The 21271-nt window shown below is 42.5% G+C and overlaps 2 protein-coding genes across 3 annotated transcripts in view; both read left to right on the forward strand.

The window, feature by feature from the left end:
- The window catches only part of LOC106746131, a 78306-nt gene extending 63926 nt beyond the window's left edge, over positions 1 to 14380 (forward strand). For both annotated transcript variants that reach the window (XM_014622366.1, XM_014622367.1), the window contains 4 exons: positions 948 to 1437; positions 2561 to 2862; positions 6521 to 6776; positions 11639 to 14380. In XM_014622366.1, coding sequence (XP_014477852.1) covers positions 1177 to 1437; positions 2561 to 2862; positions 6521 to 6776; positions 11639 to 14056 — 3237 coding nt within the window. In that variant the 5' untranslated portion in view covers positions 948 to 1176 and the 3' untranslated portion in view covers positions 14057 to 14380. The remainder of the gene's footprint in view (positions 1 to 947; positions 1438 to 2560; positions 2863 to 6520; positions 6777 to 11638) is intronic.
- A 4573-nt stretch (positions 14381 to 18953) lies between these two features.
- LOC106746120 (uncharacterized protein CG13380) lies at positions 18954 to 21207 on the forward strand. Its single transcript, XM_014622345.1, has 3 exons — positions 18954 to 19123; positions 19468 to 19653; positions 19776 to 21207. The coding sequence occupies exons 2-3, from the start codon at positions 19486 to 19488 to the stop codon at positions 19845 to 19847; spliced, it is 240 nt and encodes a 79-aa protein (XP_014477831.1). The 5' UTR covers positions 18954 to 19123; positions 19468 to 19485; the 3' UTR covers positions 19848 to 21207.
- The last annotated feature ends 64 nt before the right edge of the window (positions 21208 to 21271 follow it).

Raw genomic sequence — 21271 nt, forward strand, 5'->3', positions numbered from 1 at the left:
CGAACAAACGTAAAACTGCCGGGCGGTTCTAAAATTACAGGAAATAATTAAACTCGCGGAGGAGCAATAACAACCTCTTTCATAAAAATGCCTTGCTGTACATAACAGCTTGTTTAAATTATCATTAAAAAGGTTTGCTCCCGCGACTCTGAGAAAATAAATGTTTACGATTTCAGAAACATTACACAGTAATATTACACTTGAAATATTACATTAAGAATATCATGCAGAGGGAGACAATTACCACTTTGAATATCTTCGGAAGATAAAAATATTCTATTAATGACTAGGTGAGGATGAAAAATTTATATTTAGTATTTCCGTTAGGCCCGCTAGGAGATATTCGTTTTCCCATGTTAAATTATACTGCACACGTTATAGTGAATTTAAACCAATCAATAGATTATTTATGCTTGTGAATAATTTTAATGGTGTAGTTAAATTTATGTCATTATCTTCATTTAAAACTATTATTATAAACAAATTTTTGACTTTTTATGTCTATGTATATTTATAATTTTATTTATATATTTTATTTTTCTCCTAAATGATCACAATTATGTATATCAGAGGGCGAGCTTTTCCGTAAATAGGTAAGGTAAATAAGTTTAAATAAAATAAATTTTCAGTAGGTACCCGAAGTAAGGACTATCGGCATCAATGTAATTTTTGATAGATATATTTTTCTCTTATTCTTATATAATTATCTTGAAGATATTCAAGATGCAATAGTTATCGCTTCATCCTGTATATCGACGTTGCATGAGAAAGAGAAAGAGAGAGAGAGAGAGAGAGCGAGAGGGGAGGGGTAGAGAGGGAATGCTCGCGCACGCAAATAATATAGGATTCGATTCCTTCATATTCAGCCTCTCTCGAGTCGTGCACACAATTGCTAATCCAATTATTAACGTATCCCACGAGAAACACGGTTGCTCGCTTATTTACAGCGTCGAGCAGCGGCGCCAAGCTCGTCGAGCGTCCGCGCGACACGGACGCCGTTAGTCGCGAGTGACTCACCGTCAATCTACCGTGTTCCCGACGCAACCTGGCAGTCTGGAAGACTTCGCGTCATGCCGTCGCGCGGAGGAGGACGCGTCTACGAGCGGAACTTGACCTAAGGAAGGCCGAGGCGTAGGCGAGAAAAGTGCGGACCGCCCGGACGTTGCGAGAGCGACAATGTCAGCGCTCGTCACGGACACGCTGCCGACCACCGTTGCCGGGGAACTGACGACCACACTCATACCCACCGTCACCAGGATCGACCCGCAGCTGGACGTCAGTCCCATCTCGGTGTTCCTCGCGGTCTCCATAGTGTGCATATTATCACCCATCACGGTCACGGGCAACTCCATCATCCTGGCCGCCTTTTACAGATACAAGAGGCTCAGGACCGCCTCCAACTGCCTTCTGGTCTCCTTGGCTATCAGCGACTTTGGGGTGAGTTTCTTTTTCGTGCTCGTCGTATAGCTTGTATCACCCTTGTGTATCTACCAGAAACTTGTTTGTCACGCAACGCTCAAGAGATAATAATATTATATTATAAATTTAGAAAACACACGTAATTCACGGAACAGTAATAATTCATTCTTTAAAATACAGTCAGTGTATTATCGCAGAGAAGTAGCCAATAGTCACTGAAGACCATAGTTATGAGTATAGAACTGTAAAAATTTTGCGGAAAAAGTCTGTCGATAGCAGCGACTGTTTCCATCAGGGAAATCCGACTACAGAATCGGTGAAAAGAGATATTATTTAACACGTCTCTTTTCTCTATATTATCTTAATCATGCTTTTAACAACTGTCAACGATTTTACCGATTTTATTGAAACATCCTTAATTTTATTTAATTGGTTTAATTTACTTCGTGTTTGAAAAACACGCTCTGATAGGATTCGAATCCGAGAACTTTAACTACCGTACAAATTACACTGAAAAAATTAATGTCAACATTCAAGGCTCATATTCTTATATATAAGCAAGAATATATAATATTCCCGATGAAAAATAAATAAAAAGAACGATATCTTCAAACTGATACAATTCTTAATTTGAAGATATCGTTCTCTTTATCCAATATTTTCTCCTCTCAATTTATAAAAATTATTCTTTAATAACAAGAAAATCACATTTTTAGTGGAATCATACAGAGTTCCTTCATGTAAGCAAATTTTATCTCCACATAAGTTTATATATTCTCATTTATACATAAGGATATGAATCTTGAATCGATACTGATTTTTCTCTGCGTCTGATTCAATCAGTGGCATTTTCATTGATTCGACTTAAGAGGGCAAGTATAAATCACGCAAAAGAGACTATCGTCGCTGTTCATTGTCCGATGATAGGTCACGTTAGTTTCATTGCCTCGCATTGACCGAATTGACACGTTCGTGCATTCGGGTCGCCGCTGCAAACTCGGCAAATCGCCTCTGAAACGGAGACCAGCAATATTAATCTCGCGGTCGCGTCCCTTCCGGAGTCCGGTTTATGGGCCGGCTCAGGGGCGCGACAGCCTCATTCAACGTCGCAATAACCTGTCGTCCTGATGCTCCCGTGCAGGTTGGCGTGTTTATGCCCTTCGGGATGCAACTGGAGCTCTCCGGTCTTCCGGAGAACGGCGTCAGCACGCTTTGCATCGTGCCGTACTGCATCGTGATCGCGCTCTGCAGCGTGAGCGTCCTGGTGACCGTGGCGATCGCGGTCGACCGTCTGACTTCGTTGGCGCAGCCGTTGCGCTACAAGAACATCATCACCCACAGTAGCATAGAGAAGTACATCGCGGTCTTCTGGATATACGCGATCGCGGTCGGCCTCTCGCCCCTCATCTACGCTCAAATCATCGGCGGGATGCAGCCGAACAGGTGAGCATTCTCTCACGCAGCGAAGCACCCCCTTCGCAACATTTCGCAGCCGTTCGCGGAAAATTCCCTGCAACGAGTATCGCAAGGCTCGCAACGTATCTAGTTGGCGGATATACGTTAAATAAATAAACAGCAATTTCCTTCCGCGTAAGGATTACTCTAAATAATAGATTCAAGGACCCTACGCTGCGGGGTACTTTACTACGGGGGAACTGCCATTTTACTGGAATTACCGACTCCAATAAAACCTCCCTAATTTCGGCTCGCTCGGAGTGGCGTGTACGAACTGCTCAATTGAAAGTAAATTAACGCAATGATTAACGCAATGACGTATTTTAGTTCTTACTCTCGCGAGGAAAGGTAAGGGTCATTCGTGGCCCCAGCAAGACGCGCGCGTGTTTATATTTATTATACATTGTTAGAATATTTCTGAAAAATATATTCTTGCTTATTGTTCAAGGTGATTTTCATGCCCTTTCCTTGTTTTAATCAAACAGAATGCATATTTATATTTGGGCCATTCATGAGGTCACCTCACTTTTCTGCTTACATCCTGTTATTTCACCTTTCCTTGTGAGGATTAATTCTCGACCTTATTTTTCTCTTTCATTCTGCTTTATTTCGATAAATTTTTGACTGTACTGTACAAACAAGTCTAGTAACGCTATGATGTACTGTACAAACAAGTCTAGTAACGCTATGATTCTTAAATTGGCGTTAAAATAGCTTTGTGTACCATTAAATTCGTTCGTTTATTGCCCCCCCTCTCTCTCTCTCTCTCTCTCTCTCTCTCTCTCTCTCTCTCTCTCTCTCTTTCTGTGAAACATTTTCTTTCGCTCTTCAAACGTCAATTATGACATCACGAACGAACGAGGGCGAACGGAAATAAAGAAGCAAGGAGTTCGCGTGTTGCTCGCAGGTGCAGTCAAGTTATCGCGAGGAACAGGTGTCGCGAGGAAAAACTTACCTCGTGATTAGGAAGGCCGAGCGACACGTGTAACATTGTTATCGCACAAGGGAACGATCGGGAGGCGTTGTCTGATGTGCGTCGCTCACGACGAGAAAAACCGTTAAATCCGCCGATTGTGATACGTAGATGCGAGTCACTCGGAACTCGCGCTAATAGCGTCCGGTCGAATTAACCCAGGCAGAACAAATTTCTGAAAGACCTCTTAAGGACCTGAGAAATATTTAAAAAATAATAGAACGTCTTTTAGACATCTCTAAGACATCTTTTAGAAATTTGTTCTGCCTGGGGATGTTTCGCTGATTAACGACTTCGAGCTGGTCGGACAGTCCGTTCGTATGATGTGCGCTCGTTGCAACGAACTTAAGCGGATGTTCCACGTGCAGCGCCTACAGCTTCTACACGAAAAGAATTATCAGAGAGAGAGAGAGAGAGAGGGGGAGATTGCATTCAAGTTCTATTTGAAAACTTCTATATGATTTAGATATATTTCATGCTGCGATGCGTGCCGCTTCGAATAGAGCGAATACGTATATGGATGGCATAATATCTGAAATCCGGCTACGTGCAGAGTATGTGTGCGAGGTACTACGGTGAGATCGTAAAGGCACAATCGTGTTACGGAATGTGGGGCGACTTTTTTCCTCGGGTCGGAGGTCATTTTTTAACGCTCCATTATCTAAATCCCGCTTCCCGGTGCTTCGGTGGAAATAAAGGGAGCTGCGTCAAAGGGCTTAGCGTCACCTCGCGGCGGTAAGGTGGTTTTAATTACGGCAACGTAACGCCGCGTTATTTAGCAGTTCTGTCGGAGAGAAACGATGTTAATATCGCGCGACGGTTGCGAAGATATCCTCTAGTTGTCATTTTACCAGAGCGTTCAATGTCCCCCGGCTCTGTTTTCGTTATTTCCACGAAGAGAGGAAGAAAAGAAACGTCGAACTTCTCGTTATCCGCGACGATGCCGCGGCGATGCCTTTTCTTTCCGTCCTCTCCCGCCCCGAGTGTTCAGAAGTAAACTTCGAAATATGGGATTCGACGGCGGGTGGAGAGATATTATCGCGCATAATTTTCTATTTTAAAAACCCTCGTTACCTCGTTAACCCGCGAGCGAACTTCGCGGACAGTAATTCTTCGGGAACGAGCGCAATTAACCCCGGGCATTTATCGCGAGCGACCTTTTCAACACGGACCGGACGTAAATACGAGGTAATTTTCAGCGCGGTAATCAGCGCCGCGTAACCCAATCGACGGCACGGCGTAAAAGTACACACGGGGTGTCGAATTACATCGTTCTCGGGACTTGCGGCGGGTATTAGCTTTGCGGTATATTGCTTGCGCCGCCCCGGCGAGGGAGGCGAGCTCTCCTATCCGCGCGTGAGCTCGCAGCTTGCGTCGCAGCCTGTGCACGACCGATCAAGTAACGCGCTAAAACGTGGACTACAAAGGGTGACAAGGAGGTTCTTTACCCTGTGACGCGTACCTTCGCAATCAAAGCAACCTAAGGGGGGAAAGCTGCCATCGATCTTCCGTCCGCGATATGCCGCACAGTTCAGCAGCTCGCAGCCCCCGTGTATTATATATTCGACACACACTGCACTTACGAGATATAAATTTATATTAACATTCTCGGCACGTTGCGTTATCGTCACGTGCGACCCGCACGTGAGAAAGTTGTACGCTGACGTATGTGTGTCATCTCTCTAAAACTGCTGTGAACAAAATGCATCTGTAAAAAATCAGAAACCGGTTAAATTCGCCGGATAAATCTTTATTGACCTTGAGAGTGTCACGATCGTAATATTGAAATAATATCAGAGGTCTTTCAGGCCGGTATCACGAAAAAAATGGTAGAAATCGTAGTTTTTGTGATCTTTTATGAATTATTAAGTTTATTGCCAATTTTTGTTTTATGAATCTGATCGCCGCCAGAGAAAATCAATTATCTCATTGGACCAGGCTGGTAATAATAGTGGCAACATGGACCTGACTTTTGTTCTGAGTAACAGAAATAGTGGAGTATAGTGTCTTTCGCAAAATGTGGAAGAGGGAGTAAGCGAAAGAAAATGCGTCTAAGTCTGATAGGCTTAACATGTTATTGTCAGGATTAAGCGATCTTCTCGCGCATATCTCAAGAGCGACTATTGTCTTACATTATTTGTTCATAGAATAAGGCACTTCACGGAGAGAGAAGATATTTTGTTAAATTTGATATATAAGTATAAATCTAACAAAATATGTACTATTATATATATATATATATATAAGTATATATAAATATAAATCCAACAAAATGTATCATTAGAAAATAAAAGTACATATACCTAACATTCGAGTTAGCGCCACGTCCTTCATGGATTTGTTTTCGACGTTTCGTGAACGTTTCAGCTCACTTCTTCAGGATGCCTGAAATGAATCGAGGTGAGCTGAAATGTTCACGAAGCGTCGGAAACAAATCCACGAAGGGCGCCAACTCGGAGGCCAAATCAAGTATTTATTCACACCGCGGAAGTCTAAAGGATCATAAATACATGTAAATATAAATTCATAATAAAATACAAACATTGTTTCCCCCTCTTCTCACGGATACTATATGTAACGCGCATCTTTTAAATATTAAAAAAAAGTTATGTATATATGCATAGGCGCCACGAAATGTGTGTTATCTCATTTCCCGTCTGATTTCTCCCGCAGCGCGCACTGCAGATTCGACGCGGCCGTGCTGCCGCCGGTCAGGGTGTTCCTGGTCGTGGCGGTCTGGGCGCCGAGCGCCCTTGTTCTGCTCAGTTGCTACATGTACGTCTACCTTGTCGCGCGTGCACATGCACGGGCGATTTACACGGTGGAGCTATCGTTCAGACATCAAACGCAGACCTTGGCGCTGCCTCGTTACGGACAGACGCTGGCAGTCACGGTCGGCGCGTTTCTCATCCTGTGGCTTCCATTCCAAGTGAGTAGCAGCGCGCTCGTAAACAAATTCCCGTCTTCGTGAGAGATTTACAAGCTCCGCGTCCAGGCTCGTTTATTCCACGAGCTTGCGAGGAACTCAGCCGCGCGTTTCCGCGTAGCGCCCGTGTCTGACCACTAAAACTCTGTCACCACTTAGACGTCGGACGACATCAATTTCATTTCGCCGCTGCTGCGTTACGTTCCTGTACTGTGCGCGGGAATGGGGCTTAAGTCTGATATAGTGCTTAGGCGGGATCCGGGCCGGGTGCGCGTTTTGCAGCTTGTATATTCAATGTACCTGTCACGGTAGCGACAATAATATCGGCGAAAAAATTACACGAGGAAAAGAGAGAGAAAGAGAGAGAGAGACGCATGTGAAGTACGCGAACGTTGATTAAAACCGATGCGTAATCTTACGTATAATTAAATCGCGTTATTGCTCCATCCTATATATAATTTTACTTATGTGCACATGTGTGAGATTGAAGATCGTGTAATTTTCGATCTACTCTCTAAATTTTTTGGAGTGAGTTCTAGATAAGAGTGATAATATTTTCACTCGCTCGGAGTGAGCTCTCACTCCAAACGAGTAAAAATTTACTCCAAGCGGGTGAAAATATTGCACTCTAATTTAGAACTTACTCCAAGAAATTTAGAGAACAGAGAATAATACAGCATATATGACGCCGACTGTTTAAGAAGCGCGTATCTTTAGTAGAGATCAGGAATATCCCAATATTTTTACTTCGATGAACTTCAAAATGCATCTGGTATATCCAATCTGAAAACTTATCCCCTGAGAAGTACCAAAAAACAAATTTTTCCATCGGATATGAACATTTTGCAAAATTCATTGTAAAAGAAAGGTATTTTTTTGCCATTGATTGCACAGTCCGGTGATCAAAGGTTGCAACATTTTTATTTCAATGAGTTTCGAAACGCATCTCGTCTATAAAGAAACGTATATATGAGAATCATTAAAAAATAAATTCTCCCATTGGACGCGAAATGCGTTGCGAAATTTATTGAAGTAAAAGATAGGCGACTTTTAATTATCCAACTGCGTTTTAATTCATTAGGAAGAAAAACGCATATCTATATACTTTCCTTCTGTTACATGAGCATTCGCGTCAAAATATCATCGCTACACGGAAGAAACAGTTTGGTCGGATTTATCTGAAATATAATCTGAAAAACGAACCAAGTGCGACTTTTGGTTGAAGGAAACAGAATTTCTGGTTGTAAAACCGAATTTGACTCATGAGAATGATAAATTCTGCTTCCTTCAACCAAAACGCGCTTGATTTGTCCATTTCAGGTGAGTTTTCTTCCTTCGACCAAACTGTTTTTTCCGTGGATGGTCTCGCCTATTTTATTCGGCTTTTTCTTCCCCGACGACCTAAAACCCGCTTATAGGATAACGCTTCCCGTCCAAAGTCGCTGACGTTCATCTCATCATCTCACAGACGATTACCTCGGGACACAGCAGGTAATGATTTGTTTACTCTTCGACACGACCTGCGTCATGCCATAATACCGTGCACTTTTTACCAGCGTTATTTTGTCAGCTGAACCGGGCCTACGCGTGTGTACCACTTAAGAGGATCAGACTCGGGACGTTTATTATGTGGTAGCAGGTAAAACGCGTTTATCGTCTCGCGTGGAATTTCGTTTCGCGAGATGATGCGTGGCACTACGATTGCGAGACGCGATAAATTCGCCTCTCCGAGCTCGGCACTTCGCGTTTATATTGGCGAGATCAACGCGCTCCGATACCGGGAGAACCGCGAGAGTGGAAAACTTAAATGAAAATAAAAGGTCAGCCGATACGCGATATCGCTACGATATCGTATCCGGCTCGTTGAATGCCTTTACTACGGAACGTCTTTACTACGAAAAACGGGAAGAAATACGCGCGAACTTTGTTGCGAGATACCCTGGTCTGGTCTTCCGAGCGAAAAATTTTCATAATCGCGCGACGTTACGCGGACGACGACGGGAGTAATTTCGAGGGACTTCACATATTGCTGATCGCGCGAGTTGCGTCTTACTTTGAAAACCATACATTCCGTAAACACAGTATGCAGTAACGTATCCTGAATTTTTGCAATTTTTGTGCAACGTGGGAGTCGATAAAATAAAATCTAAGAGTGAAAATAACTTTTTTTTAAAAGTAAATTTTTTCCCCAGAATCATCAAAAGTTTACACGCAGAAAATGTTTGCTGAGTAATACTAATAACACACTAATAACATAGTTTAGAGTTATTTTGCTCAAACAGGATTGCATTAAAGTTGAAATCTGTATACGACAGCAACATAAACGAATAGAGTTTGGTCAGGTATATTTTTAATTTAATGGTATATAAATATATCATCGCGCACAAGGGAAAATATCAGAAAAATAACAAATATCCCATACTAACATGCATCTTCGACGCTGCAGCTTGGATTGCGTTTTATTTCCAACGTCAGATGAAAAAGCTTTTATCTCGAGTAATAATTATTGTGTAACGTATAGTATTATTATGTATACCCGTCCATGATTTAGTTTCCACCGAAATCTTCCGCTTCAATCCGGTTCTACTTCGCGATGCGGAGCGAATGTAGTACACGAATGCAGTGTTTCCATCAGAAATGAAGTAGTAGCGAAGAAGATTAGCATTTCCTTAATTTAGTTCTACAACTTAAATTTAGTTCTACATCGGATTAAGTGCGAAGTGAAATTGGCTTGAAAGTTTCGGCGGAAATTAGAACTTATGAGAACAATAGAAAGACGGGATACTCATTTAATTGCATTTTATGTGACATAGGCTGTGGCGCCGGGAAAGCGATATGCAGTTGGAGTAATTGTGTCGTAATTAATTCGCGTTACTTTCCAAATTTTCCTATATCGCATTTGAAATTATTTCGACGTTATAGATATATCTTAGCCGGGAGCAAGACTATACTATGGTGCTCTTTTAGTTCACGAATATTTATACCTTCGAGAAAAATTCTTTGCGTGTAGATTGATTGGTCGATCAACGATCATCGAGAAAAGAGTAGATCTACCTGACCGGTTGACAATGGTTGCGTTCAGCGAGCACAACGGTTGAGTAATTCGTCAACGTAATTGGTTTAAATTTAAGGATCTAACAATAAAAATCAATAACCAATGACTGCTCACTGATCACTTTTTCCGCTAAACGCAGCTAATGTGTTAAGTGTCAGTTTGATGTTACAGTAGACTTCATTTTCCAATTAGGCGCATTATTTTTGAATAATTATACATCATGACTGCTGGAGATTTGGAGATTTCATAAATCGTTGCCGATTTATGAAATTATCAATAGCCATGATGCATAAATAATGCTTCTGACTGAAAATTGTGAATGTTACTATGCCTAAGGGATGGAACGGCATTAATGGAGTCGGCTGTACGATCGAAAGATCGACCGAAGAATAAGTAAGTTCGAAAGGAACGAGAGGAAGAGGAATTTCTTCCGCCTCGTCTTGTCCTTAGCGAGCGAAAGTGCCGTCGTAATTTACGAAAGTACAAGAGCGTGGATGTGACAGAAGCGGTAGTTACTGACCACGAAAAAGGGAGGGAACGGCGCAGTTAACCCCGTCGCACTTCGGCCGCGTCTCTCTTGTTGTTTCCTGCGAACGCCGCGCGCTGAAGAAACAGGCGAAGCCATGGAAACAACTGCAAATATTTCCACAACCTGCGGACCTCTCTCTTTCTCTCGCGGCACGGGAACATTGTTACTGCAAATTCACGCGATTCGTTTCCAAGTGTTGTGCTCTACGGCCGTCTTGCAGTACAGCGGGCGATCGCTTGGTCATGCGGTAAATTTCGGCGCAGCGCGGAAAATTCGCGCGCCCTCAGGCAGCACCGTAAACAGGTTTAACCATCGCCTTTGCGCGCGTTGCCAAAAAAAAACAATACACGCGAGAAATGCATCGTGAAGTAATTGTTCGATACTCGGCAGGCAGGCAGGAACTTCAAAGGGCGCGTTCCCTCGTATCGGCTTTGGCGCTTGCCGCTAGTCTCTTCGGAAATCGATATTATCTTTTTCGGCAACGTCGTCGCCCGAACGTATCATTGCCCAGAAAAAGAAATTAATATCGATTCAAGACTCATCTTCTCATATATAAGCAAGAATATATAATATTATACGAATATAAAACACGCTTGCACACATGAAGAAATTCTATGTACAGGATGTTTCGTAAAAGGTTGACTGGCTATATGTGGCCGTGTGTACGTTAATGCAAATGAAAAAGTTTATATCAACATAGTGGTTGAAACGCTCAGATGAATTAAGGCCGTGTAAGGATTAGGAGAAGAATATTTATGTTATCATAACGGATGCTGGTTTTCCTATTGGACGATATTTCACACGATTCATATAAAAGTATGTATGTATATGATTTATGCACGATGTTGCACCTCCACATTTCAGACGAGATTCAAGACCGTTTTTGAACAGAGCGTATCCTGAACTATGACTGAGGACCATCACGACCAATCCGTCACCCAGATATCATATACTTGTTATTCAAAAATAATTTTCACGAATTGGGAGAAAAAAATATATCGGATAGGCAGAACGATATCTCCAAACTAAGAATCGCATCGGTTTGAAAATGTTCTCTCTATTCCATATTTTTCCCTCTCAATGTATGAAAATTATTCTCGGAATAACCAGAGATTTTTAGCGCAGCTATATAGAATTTCTTCTTCATGTAAGCAAGCTTTCACATAAGATTATATATTTCTGCTTATACATGAGAATATGAAAATCTTGCTGAAATGATGTTAAATCTTTCTTTTCCGTATGGGCTCGGCGTCGTCAACACACGCTCGTCACATTTTCCAGACCTGCATGCTGGTGGACATCTTCTACGGCACCAACATCCTGTCGGACTGGTCGGTGGTGTGGCTGGGCCTGCCGATCTTGGCGCACAGCGGGGTGAATCCCTGGATCTACGCGTTCCACCACGGCGAGATGCGCGTGGCCGCGGGTAAAATCGCGGGCGACCTGATCGCCTTGGTCTGCCTGATGCCGAGCCGTTACGGCTGCTCGCCGACGCGACGCGGCACCAACACGAACCTGGAGCTCGCCGAGATCAACAACAGCAACGAGAGCAGGCGGCATCCGGTGGAAGACTGCTTCGCCGCCAAGCATCACGGTGTGCTCTACGCTAGCAGGAGGTGCTTGGAAGTGTCGGCTAAGCACAACACCAACGTCTCCCCTGAGAAGAACGACGCCGACCTCGTGCCCTCGTCCAGTAGCCGGCACGGCGACATCATCGAGGAGAACATCCACGATCTCACGAAGATGCTCGATCCGAAGTACATCATCGACCGGAGTCACGTGATCGACTCGAACCACAACATCGACAAGATCAAGAACCTCAAGTACCTGTTGGACCCGACCTTCAGCAAGATACGCCACCTGAGACGGCTGAATCGCAAGCGGATCAGCAGCAAGAACTTCCCGCTCATCAGCGAGCCGAAGTTCATATCCTACCAGAACTTGAAGAGCACCGACGGGGCGTACAGCAGTCGCAAGTACCTCCAGCTGAACGCGCTCTCCGACCCGATGCTGAACGCCGACAGTCCCGGGATGGACGCTAAGGACTTCAACGAGGTGCTCTGCCGCAACAACGTCGCCTGCGACAAGTGGAACTCCCACCTGTCGTCCATGTCGGACTCGGACATCAAGGCGGCCACAGGCCGCGCCTCGCGGACGAGCTCGAAGCTCTTCCCGGCGAGTGACGCGGACAGCTACGGCTGCTCCGTGCAGAACCTCGATCTCAATCAGAGCAGGTACGAGGGCGCGCTGGCCAGGCACACGATGATGCTGTGCCAACAGATGGAGGATCAACGTCGAGCCAAGAGCTCGCCACACTCGCGACGGAAGCTCCGTCGGTTCGGCCGCGCGAGTCCGAATTTCAGGCTGCGAGGTGACTTCACGCCGTCCTCGTCGGCGCCCAACAGCACGAAGCCGAGCTACGCGAACAGTCCGCGGCGGAGCGCATCGCCCGGCCACGTGACGATCACGCCGAACAAGCTGGCGAATCTGATCAACCTGGACCCACCGTCGAGAGGCGCACACACCCGAGTGGACCTTACTGCCAGAACTCTGACGCAGGCACGAAGGAACTTGGACTTGCTGAAGCACTCCGAGTCGATCAGCACGATCGACCCGACGACACGCGTCACGCTGTTGGAGCCGTCCAACCTGATGGACTCCTTGATCGTGCCGACGATACACTCGGAGCCGCCCAGTCCCATAGACCCTTTGCCCTCGGCGCCGCTTCAGGGCGAGGAGGCGCAAAGCCTCGAGATCCCGATGCCCGTCGTCGACGTGACGCAACGCGCCAAGTCGCCCTTGGGCAAACGAAGCAGCCCGGTGCGGTATTCGGACCCGGTGATACCGACCGTGTTGTTGAATATCGAGGACTTTAGCGAACCGTCCGACATCGACAGACGCGAGACCTGCAGAGACGGGTCGGGGAACGATCTGTTATCCGGCGCCACGCCGACCTTGGAGCCGATCGATCTGTTCGAGGCGCTGCTGAGGAACTCGGACAAGTGCAGGGACGCGAGATTGCCGGAGCCTATCTTCGCCGAGCACGACTCCACGAGATTCAGCTCGAGGCGACCCTCGGACTCGAAGTGGTCGGAGTCGTCCAGGAGTCAAGAGGTCCTGTCGAGCGTGACCGAGCACCCGACCGCCTTCCCGTCGTCCTACTCGGTCAACAACTTCCAGACGTGCTGCAACAGCGGCAGCGACCTCAACGACCTCACGTCCCTGGACCCCTTCATGTGCCCCGACGCACTCACGTCGTCCCTGCGCGAGTCCTTCTTCAGCGCGCCGTCGGTGCCCGACTCCGACATCTTCACGTCCTTCGAGGAGAGCGACCCCGGCCTCACGCCCGGATTCACCCCGGACTCCGAGCGGGACGCTCCGCCTTACAACTCGGTGTCGACGGCGAACCTGAAGAGGTGCGCCATCGAGGCGGTGATGCAGAGCCGGTCCACGGAATCGGTGCACCGCGTGAGGTACCCGTCGACCCGGTCCTGCGCGATTCTCAGGCTGGAACCGTCCGTACATTCCAGCAGACTGAGGGTCAGGCCCTGCACGAGTTACATCCTGAAGGACCCGCCGGTCAAGAGGAACCCGCGACTGGCACCCCTCGCCATCCCCACACCCACCGACATCTGCACCCCCACGTTCGACGTCGTGTCGGAGATCAAGGGCGACAACGGCGTTGGCGTTCGCGTATGAATTGCCCGCGTGCCGAAATGAGGGATCCCCCCTCGTCATGTATTGAGTGTGTTCCGAAACGAACGTTTGCTAGTCACGAAGTCCTGTTCGCGAGGAACTTTAGGCGCGACTTCGCCTCACCGATGGAAACCGGAGGCCTTTGTATCTCGTTCGTTAGCTAGTCATTTTTAATATTAAACCTTTGGACCGTCGTGTATCACACTGACACTTCCGTTTAGACGACATTCGTTTCAGAGTTATCTGAACGCGGCGATGTCTTTTTATTTGTCTTCTTACGTGTCAGCGTTTTGTTTTTCTTCCTTTATTCGTCAACATATTTTTACATCCTTGTATCCTTCTACATTGAAAGAAGAATTTAGTAATAAATAATGATTAATAAAATTTGACGAATATTTGCCGATCATATTATTTGATTATCGCAACCATATAATTTAGTTTCGAATACTAAATATATACACGGAATTACACATTATATATACAATATGCGGAATTAAATTATTTGATTGCGGTAATCAATCAATTTGGTCGGCAAATGTTCGTCAAATTTTAGTACTTATTGCCAAATCCCCTCTTCAGTATATTACGCTCTCCGTCATTTCTCATATTAGGTAATTTTCATCGTCGATCTAAAATAATTCATCGGTGAAATTATCAATCGCGTCTACGAGAACAAAACTCGGCGTTTTCGAGTGGAAACAGTTTTAATGAGCGACCTTGTGAGAAACGTGGTGCTAAATATACAATAGAGACGCGGATATTACTTTGTAACTAATACGATGGGGTATCTTAGGTAGCCGATGTACCTCAAGCTGGATTGTGATGGTGCTGCGAGTCTTCGAAGAAATCATAGATCACTAACAATGCGAAGGAGAGAAAACTCCACGACTTTGGCGTCGCTGTTTCGACGGCTGTTCGAGTTAAGCTAATTCGACGTGCAGGAACGACGGTGGATGAATCGCTGTTTCACCTGAGGGAGTCAACTGTATATTTAATAATCCGAGCGATTGACCTGCGTTCGTCGGTTGACCCGATCGATCGGCCGAGTTGGCGCTACGCGCGAATAATGTTCCGTCTTAAACATAAATTAGTTCACACATATATATCGTATCGAGATAAAAAGAGAAGTTCTCTCTGTGCGGTCCAAATATTGCCTGTGACGTGCGATGACGTTTATATTCTGCGAATCGATCCGCGAATGATCGGCTGGTTACTCAGGCGTTCTGTGAATCAGAAACGCGCGTGCCAAGCGAATTATATCGAACCTCGAGTTTCGCAGCAGCCGTTCGACTCAAGCTTGTAACCTGTTATCGCTTGTGTACCTGATGAAAGATGATATATTTGTTGACTTGAGGAGAGATCGTGTGAATATATATATCTCGCGGAATATTTATTACCAAGGATTATTCTTCAGCGGAACTTGGATGGCTGAAAGTTTTCGGGACGGTCGCGGACGAAGCGACACTTTGCGGAGCCAACGAATGCAGTCCGTATTTTTCAACAATCGTACCTTTTCGTTTCGATCTCGCCCTCTACCATTTCGCGCGGGTTCCTAATCTAATCTAAATATTTTAAGAATAAGCAAAGTGTCGGCCACAAACGCGAATTTGCTGTTAAATTACGTCCTACGACAAGATTCGTCGCGATTGTCAAACGGAATAATAATGCAGAAACTAGTCCGAGCACGTATTAGGAGCATTCATCTTTGTTAACTGTGAAGTTATTCTCGGAAATATTCGTTGACAGTGACGTGTGAATGTCAATCCGCGGAATAACACTTTGTTGCGTGAACGTGCTAGACGAAATTGCGTGGGAGACAAAATTGAGTTTAGTGAAAACGAAAAGAGAAATAACTATCGAATGTACACGCAGTTATCACGTACGGCAAAAGGACCAAAAAAAAAGAGGCAAAGCAAATATAAATTTGGACGCGAAGTAACGTAAAACAGATACTCGTTCCATGGAATATAGCGATTTCGGAAACTACTGTGCGTGCATGCGTGCGTATGTGTGTGTGTGTGTGTGTGTGTGTGGTGTGTGTTATTTTCCTCGTAACGTTCACACAACACCGTGCACAAATATAAATGTATATTGACATGTCGATTTTTCCGCGAGCATCTCCGTGAAGATCTTTAACTTTTGTATTACATCGCTGTAAAAATCGCTTCGCTAGCTCGAACGAAATTCGAGAATATATATATAAGACGCGTGAGATAGAAGGCGCGTCCAACCCTCACAAATGAATGCCAATTACATACCGAAGTACTTTTATACGTAAGATAATCAAGAGAAAGAAAGAGAGAAAGAATGAAAGAGAGAGAGAGAGAGAGAGAGAGAGAGGAGGAGATCACATGTAAATGTAAATTATTTTTATCGTGTGTACTTACATACATTTTTCAAAACGAAGTTTCCTACATACTCCATGTACCTAAACTACGGTGTCTCCGTGCGCGAAGATTTGCGATAGCGATTTAATAGCCGAAACGTGCGTTGGAGAATTTTACGACGCACATCAACAAACCTCGGGCGAGTGCGGGCAGCTGAAAAAGAAGACGTTTATTTTTTTCCTCGCGTTCAATGTCGACTGATCTTGCGATTTGTCTTCCATGCGGCGCGAACGACGTGCAAGTTTTAAATAGACGCAGAAAATCCAGCCGCGATGTTTCTTTCTGGTTCTCCTATGCCTCGCGATAACATAGCGGTGAGTGCTACCGACGAATGTATTTTTTTTCACTTTTTGTTCATTTGGAAGCTCAATTTTCGGATGCGCAAAGTGTATTTCAAATATTAATCGTCGGGACGAAACTCTCCGCCGAATTCGAGGAAATGCCCGGGAAAAGAAGGATCGTATATGAAATTTGTCCGTATATGACTATATATAATCATGTATGTCCATAACGAAAAAAATACTTAATTATTAAATTATATGCAAATACAGTCGACGAAGTGAATGCTTCTGGCTACTTGTGCTTTTGATAGTGCATGATATCAACATTTAATTAAATGATGTAACACCATTTTCTTTCATATGGACATATATGATCATATATGTAACCGCATATATGGACAAAATTCATACATGATTTTATATAATTATATATAATCATATATAATCCTTTTTCCCGGGTGTCTTTCAAGAATGTGAATTTTGAAGTGACACTTTCCGAAATATCTTCAGATATCTTCAAATATATCTCACAGCACTTGATCGCTATCTTACGGCCTGGTACAGAGAGATTTATATTGCAGCATTACAGTTTTATTTATCTCTTCACGGGACACCGTTACAATGCAAGCTCTGTAAGGATAAAGCTCCAATATTCACGGAAGTGAGACAGGCACTGATATATTTTTATGAAATACCTTTACTGTTGTTTATAGATGTTAAGCGTCAGAGCGAAGCCTCGATTCCGGGCCCGATAACGGATCGAACTAGAGTTGAAACGCATGTACTACCCTTTCTTCTATATTAGATGAGTATGATTTTGAAATTGTCGCTTCCCACCGTGCCGTAATCAGCATTGCAGCGCGCGAAACGACAAGGAAATATTGATTGAGGAAGAACGAGTGAGAAACTTTACTAGTTAAAAAGAGAAAATTTTTGATCTACATTAGATAGTCCTTTGTCCGCTTGAGAGAACAAATTTGAAAAGAAGTGAAACATACTTACGTATTAATCTGTCGCATAGGACGCGACGGAGAAAATCTAAAGCGAGAATAGGTGTGTAACGTGGACATGAAATTCCTTTGGTATGTCCTGCTAGTTTCAAATCAATACCAAATTTCCCAGAGAGCTCGACCAGCGTGATAAAAATTCAACGGGAAGTTGAGAAGTAACGATCAATATCGCCTCATTCTTCAATGTCGATTACGTATAAATCATTTCTCGGTATTTTTACATATAAACCACGTTGAAGAACGCAACGTTGGATCGAAAGTGACGAGAGAGATTACATCTGAGCACTGTAATTATACAATCACGTATATGTTTTTGTATATACGAGGAAAAATACAATACATTAATTAGATCCAGACATAATGCGTTTCATGATTCTCCCAACTTGCGCGATCAATGAATAACGCAACTGGAAGTGCCGAAATCTACAATGACGTACAATTTTCAATGAGCTTATAATGATTACGGCTTTATTTCTTCGAGAAAGACGATCTTCCGTTGATTCCAATGTATTCGATTTTTTATTTTTAATTTATCAACCTCAATTAAATCAATTATGAATTCACCGAGATCGAACATGCTGTTCCGATTTCAATTGTGACGTTCACTCCGTTTGGCTTTAGAATTTACAAATAGTCCTTTTCCTTTTTTCCCGTGCTACTTCAGCGTGCTCATATTGCTCCGCCTTTGCTTTATATTTATATAGTTAGTTTACAACTCGATGCAATTAATAGAGTGTAGAATGTAAAACTCAAGAGTGCGGATAATAGAAAGTAGAATAGGTTGAACGTCTGTTAAAAGAATCTTCGTATAAAGGCCACTATGCCCTATCAAAGGATCTTATTTCACCTAGCTTAGGAGAAATTGCAAATATAAGCAGTTTTTAGTTGAGCACCGGACCACCGGCCACGGCTTCTTGCATTCAGTAACCGCCGGGAATAATTAACTCGGAACTCGATTCGTCAGTCAAGTCGGAACTCCGAAGAAACACGGTCGACTACTATAAACTGTAAATATTAAAATAGAATTTAGTCTCGCAACACGAATGGCATCCCGTCTCTTTTACGTTCGTTCGCTTCATGTAGAGAATATACCTCTTATGTAATAATTCCCTTTATAGCCCTTTATCATAAATATTCCTTTTATTTCCCTTTATTTCATTTGATAGCGTCATTTTAGCACACGATCCCGTAATTTGAAATTCAACGTATGATTTGAAATTAGCAGAAGACCGTCTTCGCGTTCCCAGCAAGCTTCACTCGGTTGTTTATTTTCGTTACGTCTCTGTCTCAGTTTTGTGAGGGCAGTCTTGAAAGACACAGCTCGGAAGTTTCGGTAGATGTACATATATATTCGACAATCAGTTGCGTATTACTTCCTGCGTGCTCTTCCAGGTGAGTTGATTATCTTATCTCTTATCTCGACTTAGGATATTTCTTGAACGATAGAATTCAGTCTACGGCAATCTGCGTTAACCAACATGTGTCTATTGTGTTACTAATAATAAGAAAGCGTCTATGTATTTTCTAAGACGTAGACTTATTGTTTCATCGTTATACTGTAGCAAATACCGATAATTGTATTGTTTGTATGGCACAATAGAGCGTCGCAATGAATTACTTCATTTGTTCATATAACGATCCGATTATTTGACTTATGGGATAAAAAAATCTGTGTAACTTTATTGTATATAAACAGATAACGTCTAATATTAACTGTCTTATTTAAACACTTCTAGGTTTTGTCTATAAATAAAATGGATTCTAAGTTCCTGAACAAAAATGACATGATGCGCAGCCAAAAAGATAATCCAAGTATGTCGTCTGATTGTATTTGTTACAGACCACATTCCAATATTATTTGTAATAGATGTGGCTTTTGGATAAAGGGAAGGGTACGTTATTACTGCCCGCAGCATCCCAAGGTACTGTATAATAAAATTGTTTTAACATCTTTACCTTCTTAGAAGTTTCGGATAATTTTTTCAGTTCTCCCAAAGTGTTGCCAAACATTTCGACTACAATCATTATTTACTTTTTATTACAGATAGTCTTTCTACATGATCATCATCAATGTCCTCGTTGTAAAAGCTATGATTTCATGCTCACAGAGATTTAAACTAATAACAAGTTTTTTTACCAGTCTCCTTAACATACACAGCTATGATTGCAGATATTAGAGATATCTCTATACAAAAATTACCAAAAAAATTAACTTAGAGTACTATATTGTCAATATAGTATATATTTAGTTTGTTTTATACGTATACACATATGGCAAGCTTTAGTTCACAGTTTAAAAGAAATTATTGTGACTAAGGCAGCAGTTTCAATTTGAATGTTTATTTATCCGTAAGACGCAATACCATAGTGTATACATAAATACTTAAGATTATAATCTAGATGAAAACAAAAGATATTATTTTGCATATTTTGACGATAGTTATCAGGTAAGAGCAAATGGAAAGATTAACTTTAGAAATCGATAGTAACTGATAGTTTATGTCCGACATAAAGTTTCATTGCATATATTAAGATTAAAAAGTCTATTACATATGTTAAGATTAAAAAGGAGGCTCCATTTTCCTATTTTCTTTTCGAGTGATAAAGTGACCATTGTATGATATATAATGTGAAGATTCATCTAAAGTACAAAGATATTAGCTAGACGTGTGTTTTAGTATTAATTTCTTCACATATTCCATATATTTTTGTTTAGCTATATTTTTTCTCTTTATTATTATAAATCATGTTTTGTCATAATCAACAAATAATATTAGCTTGGATATGGAGTCTATTTTTGATAAACAATCACTTTGACAATATAAATAAGTATAAGGATATAAACAGTGTTTATTTTCACAAGGGTATAAAAAATCATCATTCTCTCCAAAAGCATCTCAGAATTACAGTAATTAATATAAAGCTAAGGATTATATATGAAAGACACACGTATGAATTCTTGCATAGCTTATGCTAGAATCTACAAACATTTTATATTGATTTCGGAGTAACATTTCCAACATTTTCGTGTGTCACACCACTTTAATTCAAACATCTGGATTGAAATGACAATGGTTACGTTCAGCGCAATAAAACGATCAGTGAGCGGTTAGTAATTATTTGTCTTTACTATTAGATTCGTAAATTTAAATCTGAATTTTCTTGAATTCGGATTATCGATCTTTACTGTTAGATTCCTAAACTTAGAAGTTAGGTGACGTATTACTCAACCGTTGTGCAATCGTTGTGTTTCTTGAACGCTAATATACGTACTTTATATTAATGTTAATTAGAAATCGGTTATACTTTTATTTTTCTTTGAATGATGAAGTGTTTATGTTAATAAAATTCAAATGTCAAAGTCCTGTTATTGAGGAATTCAGGTAATGCGTAATATCCAGATATATTTTTACTTTAAGGGGAATAATATAATTTTAATATAAAACTTTGTAATAAAACTATATGTCGTTGTCAAATAAAAAATGAAGCATCATTTCTTTTTTTATTTATTAGATTATTTTTCTTCGTAAGTCGTGTTTT

Source organism: Dinoponera quadriceps, unplaced genomic scaffold, assembly GCF_001313825.1.
Source record: "Dinoponera quadriceps isolate SergipeBrazil2010 unplaced genomic scaffold, ASM131382v1 scaffold1782, whole genome shotgun sequence".
In the NCBI taxonomy this organism is placed as follows: domain Eukaryota; kingdom Metazoa; phylum Arthropoda; class Insecta; order Hymenoptera; family Formicidae; genus Dinoponera; species Dinoponera quadriceps.